The sequence below is a fragment of the Schistocerca gregaria genome, chromosome 6 (assembly GCF_023897955.1).
Source record: "Schistocerca gregaria isolate iqSchGreg1 chromosome 6, iqSchGreg1.2, whole genome shotgun sequence".
NCBI lineage: Eukaryota > Metazoa > Arthropoda > Insecta > Orthoptera > Acrididae > Schistocerca > Schistocerca gregaria.
In genome coordinates, this window is record NC_064925.1 from 118,144,063 (window position 1) to 118,159,874 (window position 15,812).

The following is a 15,812-nucleotide window of genomic DNA, read 5'->3' on the forward strand; positions in this document are numbered from 1 at the left end:
AACGGCTATAGAAGCATTATTTCCTTAAACCTTTCAGAATGAAAGCTATTAATGTATGGTTATTTTCATTAACGTCGCAGTCAGAAGTAGCGGTATGAAAAGAATATTTCCTAACATCTCCATTTCCAATGCGTGGAGGAGTGGGTCATACATGTTTATTGGGTTATTTATACGTACGTCCGAGGTTGTTTCAGAAGACGACGTTGTGGAACTTACGAGACGTGAAGATACCGCAAACACGTCAATGGATAGAATGACATTGCATGTGCTCGATGTGGACATCGTTTGTGACACCGCAAACGTCCATACGTGCGTGCAATTTATTGACAGGAATTGTCTGGGAAGGCGTGACAGCAACCCGGATTGCAAATATGTATTTTCAGTTGCATATCTACAGGCACGTTACGAGGGTGCGAACTAGAGTCGAGCAGATAGTTAAAATGAAACCTGAAGGCGCCATAACCTGCAGGTACAAGCTGTAAATGCACTGTCGTAAAGAAAATTAGTACGTTTGGAAAGGCGACGTTGATCTTGATCCGATGACGGCGTATGCCACCTGGGGAATAGTGGATGTAATTATTATAATGGTTTCAACGTCGTCCGCCAACAGATGGTGTAGTGTCATAGCTACCAGAACGCCGTTTCTGCCTGCCGTTTAATAGGGAATGCTCACAGCCAGATGGTTTAGTGTGGTGCAGACATGTGAAGCAGGTGGTCAACCATGTCACGGAGACACACTCGTCCTTTCAACAGCCAAGTGAGCCACAGTGGAGTGCTTGGGGAAGGCGGATCTAATTAGCTTTCCTCGATTTCTTGTTACTTATTGCTGCATTCTATGTGTTACTATTTGTTAAGTTCCACCACCCCCCCATGAACCATGGACCTTGCCGTTGGTGGGGAGGCTTGCGTGCCTCAGCGATACAGATGGCCGTACCGTAGGTGCAACCACAACGGAGGGGTATCTGTTGAGAGGCCAGACAAACGTGTGGTTCCTGAAGAGGGGCAGTAGCCTTTTCAGTAGTTGCAGGGGCAACAGTCTGGATGATTGACTGATCTGGCCTTGCAACATTAACCAAAACGGCGTTGCTGTGCTGGTACTGCGAACGGCTGAAAGCAAGGGGAAACTACAGCCGTAATTTTTCCCGAGGACATGCAGCTTTACTGTATGATTAAATGATGATGGCATCCTCTTGGGTAAAATATTCCGGAGGTAAAATAGTCCCCCATTCGGATCTGGGCGGGGACTACTCAGGAGGATGTCGTTATCAGGAGAAAGAAAACTGGCGTTCTACGGATCGGAGCGTGGAATGTCAGATCCCTAAATCGGGCAGGTAGGTTAGAAAATTTAAAAAGGGAAATGGATAGGTTAAAGTTAGATATAGTGGGAATTAGTGAAGTTAGGTGGCAGGAGGAACAAGACTTCTGGTCAGGTGATTACAGGGTTATAAACACAAAATCAAATAGGGGTAATGCAGGAGTAGGTTTAATAATGAATAGGAAAATAGGAATGCGGGTAAGCTACTACAAACAGCATAGTGAACGCATTATTGTGGCCAAGATAGATACGAAGCCCACACCTACTACAGTAGTACAAGTTTATATGCCAACTAGCTCTGCAGATGATGAAGAAATTGAAGAAATGTACGATGAAATAAAAGAAATTATTCAGATAGTGAAGGGAGACGAAAATTTAATAGTAATGGGTGACTGGAATTCGAGTGTAGGAAAAGGGAGAGAAGGAAACATAGTAGGTGAATATGGATTGGGGCTAAGAAATGAAAGAGGAAGCCGCCTAGTAGAATTTTGTACAGAGCACAACTTAGTCATAGGTAACACTTGGTTTAAGAATCATGAAAGAAGGTTGTATACGTGGAAGAACCCTGGAGATACTAAAAGGTATCAGATAGATTATATAATGGTAAGACAGAGATTTAGGAACCAGGTTTTAAGTTGTAAGACATTTCCAGGGGCAGATGTGGACTCTGACCACAATCTATTGGTTATGACCTGTAGATTAAAACTGAAGAAACTGCAAAAATGTGGGAAATTAAGGAGATGGGACCTGGATAAACTGAAAGAACCAGAGGTTGTACAGAGTTTCAGGGAGAGCATAAGGGAACAATTGACAGGAATAGGGGAAAGAAATACAGTAGAAGAAGAATGGGTAGCTCTGAGGGATGAAGTAGTGAAGGCAGCAGAGGATAAAGTAGGTAAAAAGACGAGGGCTGCTAGAAATCCTTGGGTAACAGAAGAAATATTGAATTTAATTGATGAAAGGAGAAAATATAAAAATGCAGTAAATGAAGCAGGCAAAAAGGAATACAAACGTCTCAAAAATGAGATCGACAGGAAGTGCAAAATGGCTAAACAGGGATGGCTAGAGGACAAATGTAAGGATGTAGAGGCTTATCTCACTAGGGGTAAGATAGATACTGCCTACAGGAAAATTAAAGAGACCTTTGGAGAGAAGAGAACCACGTGTATGAATATCAAGAGCTCAGATGGCCACCCAGTTCTAAGCAAAGAAGGGAAGGCAGAAAGGTGGAAGGAGTATATAGAAGGTTTATACAAGGGTGATGTACTTGAGGACAATATTATGGAAATGGAAGAGGATGTAGATGAAGACGAAATGGGTGATACGATACTGCGTGAAGAGTTTGACAGAGCACTGAAAGACCTGAGTCGGAACAAGGCCCCCGGAGTAGACAACATTCCATTAGAACTACTGACGGCCTTGGGAGAGCCAGTCATGACAAAACTCTACGAGCTGGTGAGCAAGATGTATGAGACAGGCGAAATACCCTCAGACTTCAAGAAGAATATAATAATTCCAATCCCAAAGAAAGCAGGTGCTGACAGATGTGAAAATTACCGAACAATAAGTTTAATAAGTCACAGCTGCAAAATACTAACGCGAATTATTTACAGACGAATGGAAAAACTGGTAGATGCGGACCTCGGGGAGGATCAGTTTGGATTCCGTCGAAATGTTGGAACACGTGAGGCAATACTGACCTTACGACTTATCTTAGAAGAAAGATTAAGAAAAGGCAAACCTACGTTTCTAGCATTTGTAGACTTAGAGAAAGCTTTTGACAATGTTGACTGGAATACTCTTTTTCAAATTCTAAAGGTGGCAGGGGTAAAATACAGGGAGCGAAAGGCTATTTACAATTTGTACAGAAACCAGATGGCAGTCATAAAAGTCGAGGGGCATGAAAGGGAAGCAGTGGTTGGGAAAGGAGTGAGACAGGGTTGTAGCCTCTCCCCGATGTTATTCAATCTGTATATTGAGCAAGCAGTAAAGGAAACAAAAGAAAAATTTGGAGTAGGTATTAAAATTCATGGAGACGAAGTAAAAACTTTGAGGTTCGCCGATGATATTGTAATTCTGTCAGAGACGGCAAAGGACTTGGAAGAGCAGTTGAACGGAATGGACAGTGTCTTGAAAGGAGGATATAAGATGAACATCAACAAAAGCAAAACGAGGATAATGGAATGTAGTCCAATTAAATCGGGTGATGCTGAGGGAATTAGATTAGGAAATGAGACACTTCAAGTAGTAAAGGAGTTTTGCTATTTAGGAAGTAAAATAACTGATGATGGTCGAAGTAGAGAGGATATAAAATGTAGACTGGCAATGGCAAGGAAAGCGTTTCTGAAGAAGAGAAATTTGTTAACATCGAATATAGATTTAAGTGTCAGGAAGTCATTTCTGAAAATATTTGTTTAGAGTGTAGCCATGTATGGAAGTGAAACATGGACGATAACTAGTTTGGACAAGAAGAGAATAGAAGCTTTCGAAATGTGGTGCTACAGAAGAATACTGAAGATAAGGTGGATAGATCACGTAACTAATGAGGAGGTATTGAATAGGATTGGGGAGAAGAGAAGTTTGTGGCACAACTTGACTAGAAGAAGGGATCGGTTGGTAGGACATGTTTTGAGGCATCAAGGGATCACAAATTTAGCATTGGAGGGCAGTGTGGAGGGTAAAAATCGTAGAGGGAGACCGAGAGATGAGTACACTAAGCAGATTCAGAAGGATGTAGGTTGCAGTAGGTACTGGGAGATGAAGAAGCTTGCACAGGATAGAGTAGCATGGAGAGCTGCATCAAACCAGTCTCAGGACTGAAGACCACAACAACAACAAAGTTCCACCAGCGGCATTTTTCCTGCCTGGTGGCCGCTAACGCCCCAGTAACCTGCCCTGGAGGTTACTGTATATAACAGCAGTGTACTTTTCCTCGCCTTGCCGCTGCTGTCCGGTAAGACGTGTAGTTTTGACAGATTCCTTGATCTGTAGGTCGATTGGCGTTTCTTCTACTCTGGTAGCAGTGGCTCCTTTCTCCTTTCGGACGCTCTAAAAACAGCATTCTGAGCACGTAGTGCTGACCGCCGGTTCCGGCTTTGGCGTGATGTTCCATCGTTGCATTGGTTATCGGACGGTAGGTAGCTTCAGCAGATTATGATTAGTCATTTGTTGGACTGCCACTAGCCTAAGTTTCCATCTTGTGAAGCGAATGCAACTCTTGGCTGCCTTTCTGATCGCTCGCGTTGTGTCCGTGCGGTTCTAAGCGCTTCAGTCTGGAACCGCGTGACCGCTAAGGTCGCAGATTCGAATCCTGCCTCGGACATGGATGTGTGTGATGTCCTTAGGTTAGTTAGGTTGAAGAAGTTCTACGTTCTAGGGAACTGATGACCACAGATGTTAAGTCCCATAGTGCTCAGAGCCATTTTTCCATTTGTTAAAATTTCAAATTAACTACTCCAATATTTTCGGAGGCAAATTCTTTACCGAAACCCATAATAACCGTGCTGGTATTGTGCAACCGAGTTGAGGACTGTATTCATCTATAGTATCAATTTAAACTACAACCAAGAGGATAGGCTCATATAATCTAATTTTCTGAAATTTTCTTTAGTTTCATTACCAAGGAATTCCGGCGAACTTAAAAGGATATTGGAAAATTATTATTTCATTACTTTTTGGTTGTGTGAGTGTTTTGGAGAGACAGAGAGTGAATGGAGGACATATGTAAAGAGAGATTGTGATATTTTATTAAAATTATGTAAATGTAAGTGTGAGAAGTTTGTGCAAGAGGGAAATTTGTGACGTATGTCCGAGTGAGCTTGAGTTTCTAAAAGGCGGCCAGAAGGGGCGTTGACTACAAAATTTATTAGTAATTTATTTTGTGGAAAGGAATTGTATTTTGTTTTTAGTGTATCTGGGATTGTAAAACAGTTAAGATCCTTATACGCCCGGAAGCCATCTGGCCCAGATGGTATCGTCGGAATGTTGAATATGGACTTGATAATCATTTTCCGTGTTTTAGAGACAATAAACCTACTTAAAGAAAATTGTAGACTTTTTTTCAAACGGTTCATGCAAGAATCCAGAACGCTCGTTAATTTAACTAACTTTCAGCTACTAACCATGGACTGGAGCTATGTGGCCTGAAGAGGCAGATAACCTAAAACCCATTTAGGTAGGTGGACTGCTTGTTTAAAGTATAGTGAGAGACCAAACCGCTACGCTGCAGTTGATGCACTTAGCGGCTGAGAAAAGAAAAGTTTAGTGTCGAATGAAGTTTAAAAGCAGTAGTGTCAAATCCGTGCTAGAAAATGACGTGTGCGCTGATAAACTTTTGAACTGGAGCGATAGAAGGACTTTAACCCAGCACAGATACTGTGAGCAAAATTAGCGGAGGGACAGGACATAGCAGGCAGAGAGAGCAGCGAACGAGGGGAATTCGACGGAAACAATTGGAAGTATCGAGCGGTAGCAGATCGGCAGCAGGAGCAGTTGGCAGCCGTGGACGGTGCTGTGGCGTCCCAGAAACTAAATCGGAGAGCTAGCAGCCTTTGTCGGACGGATTCGATGTGCTGACAAGCGGAGAAAAAGATAAGTGGTGTTTTGCTTCCTTTGGTGTGTCTGAGTGTGGTTCTCCTATTGAAGAAATAAGTAGGAAACAGACACCTGGCCCAACGTTAAATGAGTAGTATTTACTGTCACTGAAGCGAAAATAGAGCTAGCATTGGAGCCTGGTGAGCAGAAAGTTAGCTTTGCAACCATGTGTCAAAACATCATGAAACAGACGGGTGGTATTAACAGCAAGTGGTATTATGAATGGAGTGAGATATGAAATAAATGGATTAAATGCAAAAATAAATGAACTTGGATATGATGTGAATTGTAAAATAAGTGGACTGGGTAATGAAATGCATAATAGAAAATGTGGATTAGTTTCTGAAATTAATCAGGAGATTATAAAATAGTCTGAACAGTTTGATAATAAAGTGAAAATTTTTAAAGAGGAGATTCAGGAGGGAATGTATTACAGAATTTGATGCTTAAGTGATTCTGTAAAAAATGAGATATCACAATTTCGCGAAAGCGTGAAAGGACAAATTTGCCATGCGAAATGAGAATGTAAGAATGACATTGTAACAGTAAAAAGGGGGCTAACTGCCCATATTATGCAAGTTGCTGAAGGTAGTAAACAGCCAGGCGAACAGTTAAGTGCTGACTTGCATAAAGTACAGGCCCAAGTAGATCACGTTGAAAAACAGTGTAATGAGGATGAAAAAATTCTGGTAAAATTAAGGAGGGAAGAAACAAATGTAATCTGTTTGGAAGACATGTGTGTGCTAGAATAACTAATTTAGAAAGTAACTTGTCAGAATTTGTTACAGTAATAAATGTTTACCTACAAGAGCATGACATTAGACCAACAAATATAGAACAGAAAATTACTAACAGTAGTAGTTATATAATACTAAATAGTGTTGCTGAGTCCTCTAAAATTTCCTATGTAAAACTGGCAGTTTTTGAGATTTGATTCCAATGAGAGTGTACATCCCAAAAAGTTCTGGAGTGATTCTAAGGATGTGTTGCCTAGGTCATGGAATTCCAAACAGCAAATAGGCTTTGTGGTATCTAATCTTATGGGAGAAACTCATGTTCGGGGAAATTTAGCTGTAGACAAGTATGATAGTATGGAAAGTTTTAAGCAGCCTTTCTTTGAGAAATACTGGGGAAAAAGAAAACAGATGGAGGTATTAAACAGCTTTTGGTCAGATGAAAAGTTTCACCCAAAGAAAGACGCCATTAAGAAGTTAGTGCAGAAGTGAGTAACTATTTTTTCTTACATGTCTTCCAAGTTAGAAACAGAACAAATTATAATGGGGTTAGAAAACAAGCTGCCTTTGTACTGGCGAAATAAAATAATTTCTGCATCCAGAGAGGGCATTAACAAGTTCATTGGTTACTTGGAAAGCGTAGGGAATCTTTTGAAAGAAAAGGGAAATAATAGTAGAGATTATAAGACTCCTGCTAGGCAAAATGAAGTGCAAGTAAACAGGTGTTCAGAGATCTAACCATCACAGACGAAGTTACGGAGGGCGAGGGGGTTTTACTGGATATAGAAAACTAAGACAGGAACAGGAATGGCAGTTACCAAAATCAGCAATCAGCTGAGAGAGCAGAACAGCATTCCAGACATCCGAATAAACGGAATGCTACAACTAATGGCAGATTAGGCAATGAGGAAGACTTATGGCAATCTGTAAGAGTGCTAGCGTCTGCAGACTGCCAAAACGTAAGTTAAATCCGCTAACAAAGCCGTTTGTAAGCCATCAAGCAACACAATAACACAGTAGTGGTGCAGGTAATATAAACCTACTGGAGAGAGGTAGAGAGAATATTTGCCTTTCAGGGAAAAATGGCAGAATTTTGTGAAAGATTAGAAGAAAATCGCAAATCCAGGAACCAGGTTAGCAAGGAACAGGAGTTATTTGATGAGATTGTGGAGCAATATATTAATCTGTCTGAGCACTGCAATACTAAAAAGGATCGTATAGGGAACGTGCAAGAAAGCACTGTACACAGGGAAAGGGTAGCAAAGGAGGACAATATATCGGCAGATGAAGTCTTAGGTAGAATAGAGGAGATTCTTTCTGATAGTGATGGAGCAGTTTCAGTCATCGAAAAAGGTGTAAGTAGAGTGGAAGGAAGCTCATCGGATAGTGATGCAGCTAAAGAAGTATATGAAGCTGGGGGTTATTTTGAAAACTCTGACAACATTGAAGGAAGCATTGCAGAATCTGTGAGGATCAGAGAAGGTGAATTTTTGGAGAAATGTTTTGACTTGTCACCGGCAGACAGATTAACTAAAGCTGCTTCAATTGAAGAGGAAGAAGACCTCATAAATATGTGTGTTATTTCCGCAGAAGGTATGGGATTCGACAGACGTGAGGTAGTACGGGATGTGTTGGAAGAACTAGATTCTGAAACTGTTGAAGAATTATCAGGACAAACGGAAATAGAGGTTGTAGGTTTTGATGAAAAAGTTCCTTTCTTTCTTGATAGTGGTTCAGACGTATGTGCAGGGTCAAAATATTTTGCAGATGCTATTCCCAATCGGAAAGGAATAATTGTTATGCCTGTCTATAGAATAAACATTGTAGTAGCCACAGGTAAAAGTAGGAAAGCAGTAACTCACGAGGTCATGTTTCCTGCAGGGATTCAAGGTGAGCAACTCTACTGGAACATCCTGATAATTTTTGGTTTAAGCGTGGAGATGTGGGTTGGGGAGATTTTTGCAAAAACACAATGGGAAGGTCAAGTTTGGGTATAACGAAGTTGTCATTATAAATGGAAAGTGCTTTACAGTGCCATTTGTAGCTATGTGTTGTACCTATACGACTCTGCAGGTAAAGAGGGAATATCATGGGATACAATGAATATGAAGAAAGACAATGGCGACAGTAGTAACTAATTGGCTTCAGGGGACGCGCATTCTTTGCGACGCCAGGTGTCTGACGAACACCAGGCATTCTGAGTTGTTGGCAATATTATTTCCTTTTCGTTTTTGTACTGTGAACCTATTTCTTCTTGATTCTGAATTTTTCTTATCATCTGTTCTTTCTTCATTATCTAGTGTATATAGCGCACATAGGGTTTTGTAGGAGATAAGAGTTATTGACAAATCATTTTTGAACAAATTTTGGTACTAAAAACTGTACTAACATACTAAATGGTGGATAAGGGATGAGTGAGGAGAATATGTGAAAGTTTTATAGAATAAGGCAATGTAAAATATAAGTGTCATGAAACGTGCTTCTACCTGTTCATGTAAAACTTTCAGAACAGAGGCAGTGTACAAAACCAAGAGATTTATTACAGAGATGAAGGTGATCAGGTTGTGTATTTTACGACAACTGCAAACTGAAGCAATTACTGTAAATTTTTCAGTAATTTTTCATTCATTGTGTATTTGTATATATAATGTAAAGCTTATGATACAAATATAAAGATTTTCTAAAGTTGAGAAACGAGTTTACTAGAATTTAAGAGCAAATTAGTAAAGATTTATGCTCAAAAGCAAAGAACTGGCAAAGTAAAGAGCACGTATTTCAGCAGTAACTTGTTTGAGTGAATTTTGAGTCTGAAGACTGCCTTAATGACTGCTGTTTTGGAATTAGCATTGGGTAAGGATAAAGACACAAAAGTACTATTTACTTTTGATTGCTAAAGGTTAGTTCACTTTTTACTGAATTTTTCTTTTTCTGAAGAAATATGTTAGGTAATTCTTTACTGGGGTAATGTACTACTGAAAATGTAAGGTGAAGAAAACCCAGAAAACTGTCTTGGTAAATGTATCAGTTATGACAAGGAACAAATAGTGTTCATATTTGGAAGAAACTTGTATAACATTTTTCTTCACAGATAGTAAAGTAATGGTTGTTTGGCTTAGACGTGATGTATTTTGCAGGTACACCCTTTATGGAAACTGGGTATGAGACTCGCCTGTAGCCGACAGATCAGTGGACGTTGATGATTAAAAAATACCCAGGTGTGGAACTGGTGTAAGAATAAATGTGAAAAGAAGTTCCCACGCTGTTTCATCGAAAATTATGTGCTGAAAATACGAGTATATCATTTTTTATGTTGACGCTCAACATAGCAAAGAAAAAATTGTGAAAGATACGAAATGGTTCCTCCTCCTAAACTACTGTCAAATAGGACAAGGACGTCAACAACAACGGTTTTTGTGAGAAGTATCTGTAAAATTGTACCATTATAAAGGAGAGCTACCCTCCATAGTATCTCCACAGAGTGTAGATTACGTAAGAATTTTGGGAATAGCTTACATTTGTAGTGAAAGCCACCCACCAAAGTGCCTTTTATATAGTTTCAGTGAATTAATTTAGTAGGTTTTTTCATTATGAAAAATTATTTTTACAATGAAAATGAGGAAGTGAAGTTTGAATGTGAAGGGAATTTGAATAAAAACCGGTGGTAGTAATTTTTGTCAAACGGACACTTCTTTGGTTGAAAAGAATAAAAAATTCGTGTTTTGGAGAAAACATTCTTTGTAACAGTTTTTGTAAATAATTTCGAACTATTGCTATCAAGTCCAAGTTACAAATGTTGGATGTATTACTGTAACAGTTAAATGTTTCGTAAATTTTCATTTTTCAATAATCATTTCGACATGCAAAATTTTTTAAGGAATCCGCAGGTAATTAGTTTTCGTCTGCTTAGTTAAAATTACGTTGTGGTAATAATTTTGGTGTTATATGAACCTCAAAGGTACTTTCGGTTCATAAGGGGGTGTGTAACGTAGCAAATTATTACGAGCTGTCGTCTTGCGTTGAAAGTATAGCTTGTCGTTGAACTGGCTCTCGCGTCCGCAAAGCTGCCGCTGGCAACTGGGCCGGACGAGCTGTGTACTTGACTAACGCTGCGGCCAATACGTTACACATACTCTCTGTGAATCTGAAGAAGTACTATTAAATATTAATTGATCTTTTTCGTACTTAGTATACCAAACTATACGGATAACATAACCATATTGTTAAAATTTCAAATCAATTACTTCAATATTTTCTGAGATAAATTTTTATCTAAAACCCATAATAAAACCCCTAATCGAGTTAGGTACTGTAATGTATTCATCTATACTATCAATTGAAAGTTCAACCAAGAAGATAAACTCGTATCATCTAATTTTCTGGACTTTTCTTTAGTTTCATTACCACATATTTCGGACGTAATTAAAAAGACATTGGAAAATTATTATTTCATAGTGCTCTGGTTGTGTGAGTGTTTTGGAGAGACTGAGAGAGTGAAAGGAGGATATATATAAAGAGAGATTGTGATATTTTATTAGAACCAAGTAAATGTAAGAGTGAGAAAGTTGTTGAGCAATAGGGGAGTTTGTGACGTATGTCCGAGGGAGCTTGATTTTGTAAAAGGCAGCCAGAAGGGGCGTTGACTATAAAATTTGTTAGTAATTTATTTTGTGAAAAGGAATCGTATTTTGTTTTCATTAAAATTTTATTTAGTTTCGCAATTACGAAATTTCTAGTGTAAATTACTTGTAGAAATGTGATTGGCTGCTTAGTATATTAGATAATAGGAATTCAGCCTTTCCCACGTCTTTGAGTAGGGCTTTGTGCCGCAGATTTAGAGACAGACGCTCGAAGCCCTCTTCTGGTAAACAGCTATTTTAAACTGCGCTGATCAAATTTGTATCAAAATGTGGAAATTAGCGAATTTTGTTTGCTTCTCGTGTCGTTGAGGAAAAGCGACTGCAGTATTGGATATGTTGTGAAAGTTTGAGCTTTGTGAGTGGTTGATTTTAGGAAATATTCGCGTGTGCACATTTCAGGCCATACATGAAAACTTTGCGTGGCGTGTTTCGCACATATTACATTATGGCGAGCACTTCTTTACAAGAGGCTACTGAACGACTGAATGTGTTAACTCGCAAGTAATAGTGGGTCAGTGACTGTTTAGGATGTTCAAAATATCGGGTGGGACTAAATATCTTCTGGCTGCTTTCCGGTGTGAACTTTTAACAGAAACTATTATACTGCACAATTTTTGTCAGGATATTAAATACGGACTCGATAGCCATTTTCCGTGATTTAAAATCAATAAACCAGCTCTAAGCAAACTGTAGGCATTTTTTCAAACGATTCATGCTACAGTCCCAAACGCACTATAGCTTAACGAACTTCCAGCTATTGCCCATGGACTGGAGTTACGTGGCCTTTGCATGGTAGGTATTTAGCCGAATTTTCGTCAACGCTGCTTTTGCCGGCTAAACCAGCATCTGCCGTCGCAGAGGGAAGGGGCAGTCAACCTCAAAGCTATCCAGGTAGGTGGACTAATTTCTTAAAGGATACTGAGAGAGCAACCCGCCCTGACGCACTGCGCACTTCAGATCCAGGAAAGTCTTAATGACCTTTTCCTTTGACTGCAAGTGCCCGCTGCCCATTGACGTTCAGGGAAACAGAGGCACAATTAACGCACAGCAGCACATGAACACTTTGCAAACTCTGAATTGCGCCATCAAGCCCCAACGCCCAGCAATGTTGACAGACGGCATCATTATGTTATAAGACATTGCAAACCCAAATGTCGCCAAAGACTACGCTGCAGAAGGTTTGCTAGTAAGCTGTTGCATATCCTCCATACAGTCCGATCTCTCCCAATTCTATTTCCATATACTTGCTACCGGTAAAAATGACGTTCGTGGCCGTCGTTTTTCTTCGGGTGAAGAGCTGCAAGCCTGGGTACAATCATGATTCTGTACGCAACTACAAACATTTCTCTGTGATGGCATTGGCCATCTTGCCTCACAGTGAGATAACTCTATTAACGAAATTAGAATTGCGTATTAATACCTTCAGCTGCTGACGGGCGTTGATATATATCAGCAGCGACAGGTGAAAATTTGTGCCCCGACCGGGACTCGAACCCGGGATCTCCTGCTTACGTGGTAGATGCTCTATCCATGTGAACCACCTAGGGCACAGACGGTACTGCGAATGCAGGTACTATCTCGGGCACGTCTCCCGCGAGACCCACATACTCACTTTATATGTCCACACGCAACATTTGTAGTGTCCCTACCCAACACACTCATTACCCGTGGAAGACATTCTTACCAAGTCCCGTAAGAGTTCGGATAATATGTGTGCATCCGCACAGAAGAAGAAGGTCAGACACCATATCCATATAAGTATGTAATACTGGCAATACCGGCAATGGCCGCCTTCCTCTGTGCGGATGCATGCATATTACCCGAACTCTTACGGGACTTGGTAAGAATTTTTTCCACTAGTAATGAGTGTATTGGGTAGGGTCACTACGAATGTAGTGTGCGGACATATAAAGTGAGAATGTGGGTCTCGCGGGAGGCGTGCGTGAAATAGTCCCTCAGTCGCACTATATTCTGTGCTCTCTGTGGCTCACATGGATAAGTCGTTTGCCATGTAAGCAGGAGATCTCGGGTTCGAGTCCCAATGAGGCGCAGTTTTTCACCTGTCCCTGTCGATATACATCAACGCTAATCAGCAGCTGAAGGTATTAATACATAATTCTAATTTCGTTCTAGACGGCTGCAGGTCATCAATGGTGTCTGTTCTTACGGAGGTGTCCGAAAGAACAGACTCCATACCCTTATAACTCTATGAACAGTTATGGTGATTTCATTTGGAATAATAAACAGTTTACTTACCATATTACCACGTGTCTTATTTTCATTTGCCTACAACGTATAAAGTTAACTGCTAGGTGTAGTGTAACGACGTAAGTTTCGTATAAATGATTTTCTTTTGAAATATATGACCATGTGCAGACTTCGTCACCTACGTCAGTTACAAAACACTTCAAAATTATTTAAATTCTTTTTAAAGTTGTCTCTGAATGGTTCTTGAACGAAACTGTAATTAAAACATCATCATTTGAGTCGTATGCGCAGAATTACGTCACTCTGTCCAATTGGTTTGCGCAAGCTTTTTCAATTTAGATGTCGTTTGTTTCTTCTCAGAAATTATATTAATGCAAGTTAACTACTTTAATAAATATTAAAACCACATTGCATAAACGTTTAAGACTAAAACTCGCGAAGAACGCAGTCAAAAATTAATAATCTTGTCACATAAATCAGTAATACTTCTTCCTTAATATGATTCTTCGTAAATAAATTCTCGGAACACGTATTTAAACTTTTGTAATATACACTGGATTATTATCTTCATATATACTATATACAGACGTGAACATGTGCCTTGACAAGATTGGACTGAACATTTACAACGTGGCAGTGTAGATGCTGTTTCCGTTCGTTGCGCCGCCGTCTCCGCAAATGAAACATAAAAGTAATGAAAAACTTTAGATAATTCACCAACATTACAGATATTACAAAATACATAAACAAAACACTAAATTAAACTTATATTCACCTGCAAACTGGGCTGACACTGGTGGATGGGTGACGCTTCAATTTCAAGAAGGAAATACAAGCTTTTAAAATGTGGTGCTGCAGAGGAATCTCAAATGGTTCAAATGGCACTAGGCACAATGCGCTATGGGACTTAACAACTGAGGTCATCTGTGCCCTAGACTTAGAACTACTTAAACCTAACTAACCTAATTACTTCACACACACATACATGCCCGATGCAGGATTCGAAACCTGCGACAGTAGCAGCAGCGCGGCTCCGAACTGAAGTGCCTAGAACCGCTCGGCCACAACGGCAGGCTACAAAGGAATCTCCAAGATAGTATGAGTAAATAGGATAACTAGCGAAGAGGTACTGAAATCATCGGAGAGGAAAGAAATTTATGGAAGAACTTGGCCAAAAGAAGAGATCGGTCGACAGGACAAATGGCTCTGAGCACTATGGGCTTTAACTTCTAAGCTCATCATTCCCCTAGAACTAAGAACTACTTAAACCTAACTAACCTAAGGGCATCACACACATCCATGCCCGAGGCAGGATTTGAACCTGCGACCGTAGCGGTCACGCGGTTCCAGACTGTAGCGCCTAGAACCGTTCGGCCATCAAGCCCGGCCGATAGGACATCCTGGTACATGAATAAATCGTTAATCTGGTACTGAATGGAAGTGTTTGGGGTAAAAATTGTAGACGAAGCCTTGACTTCTGTGAGTACGTTCAAGTGGATTTAAGATTGCAGAAGTTGTACAGAGATGAAGAGGCATGTACAGATTAGACTACCAAAGACGGTTGCGTCAACCGTGTTCGAACTAAACACCACAGCAGCAACACGTGTGCATTTACTTTAATTAGTATTGAAGTTCGCCAATCAGGACATATGAGACGGCTCGCTAGAAACAGTGTCGCCAAACGTTTTCCTCGCTTGGTTTCCTAAAACTAAACAAGAGAGAGATACAGAAATTGGACATGGGACGGTTTGTTGTTGTTGTGGTCTTCAGCCCAGAGACTGGTTTGATGCAACTCTCCATGCTACTCTATCCTGTGGAAGCTTCTTCATCTCCCAGTATCTACTGCAACCTACATCCTTCTGAATCTGTTTAGTGTAGTCATCTCTTCTTCTCCCTCTATGATTTTTACCGTCCACGCTGCTCTCCAATACTAACTTGGTGATCCTTGATACCTCAGAATATGTCCTACCAACCGATCCCTTCTTCTGGTCAAGTTGTGCCACAAACTTCTCTTCTACCCAATTCTATTCAATACTTCCTCATTAGTTATGTGATCTATCCATCTAATCTTCAGCATTCTTCTGTAGCACCACATTTCGAAAGATACTATTCTCTTCTTGTCTAAACTATGTATCGTCCATGTTTCACTTCCATACATGGCTACACTTCATACAAATACTTTCATAAACGACTTCCTGACTTAAATCTATACTTAATGTAAACAAATTTCTCTTCTTCAGAAACCCTTTCCTTGCCATTGCCAGTCTACATTTCATATCCTTTCTACTTCGACCTTCATCAGTTATTTTGTTCCCCAAATAGTAA

General features: G+C 40.1%; 1 protein-coding gene across 1 annotated transcript; it reads left to right on the plus strand.

Moving 5' to 3' along the window:
- The first annotated feature begins 5,734 nt into the window (after positions 1-5,734).
- On the plus strand, positions 5,735-12,365 carry LOC126278960 (uncharacterized). Its single transcript, XM_049979245.1, has 2 exons — positions 5,735-9,538; positions 9,777-12,365. The coding sequence occupies exon 1, from the start codon at positions 7,725-7,727 to the stop codon at positions 8,637-8,639; it is 915 nt and encodes a 304-aa protein (XP_049835202.1). The 5' UTR covers positions 5,735-7,724; the 3' UTR covers positions 8,640-9,538; positions 9,777-12,365.
- The last annotated feature ends 3,447 nt before the right edge of the window (positions 12,366-15,812 follow it).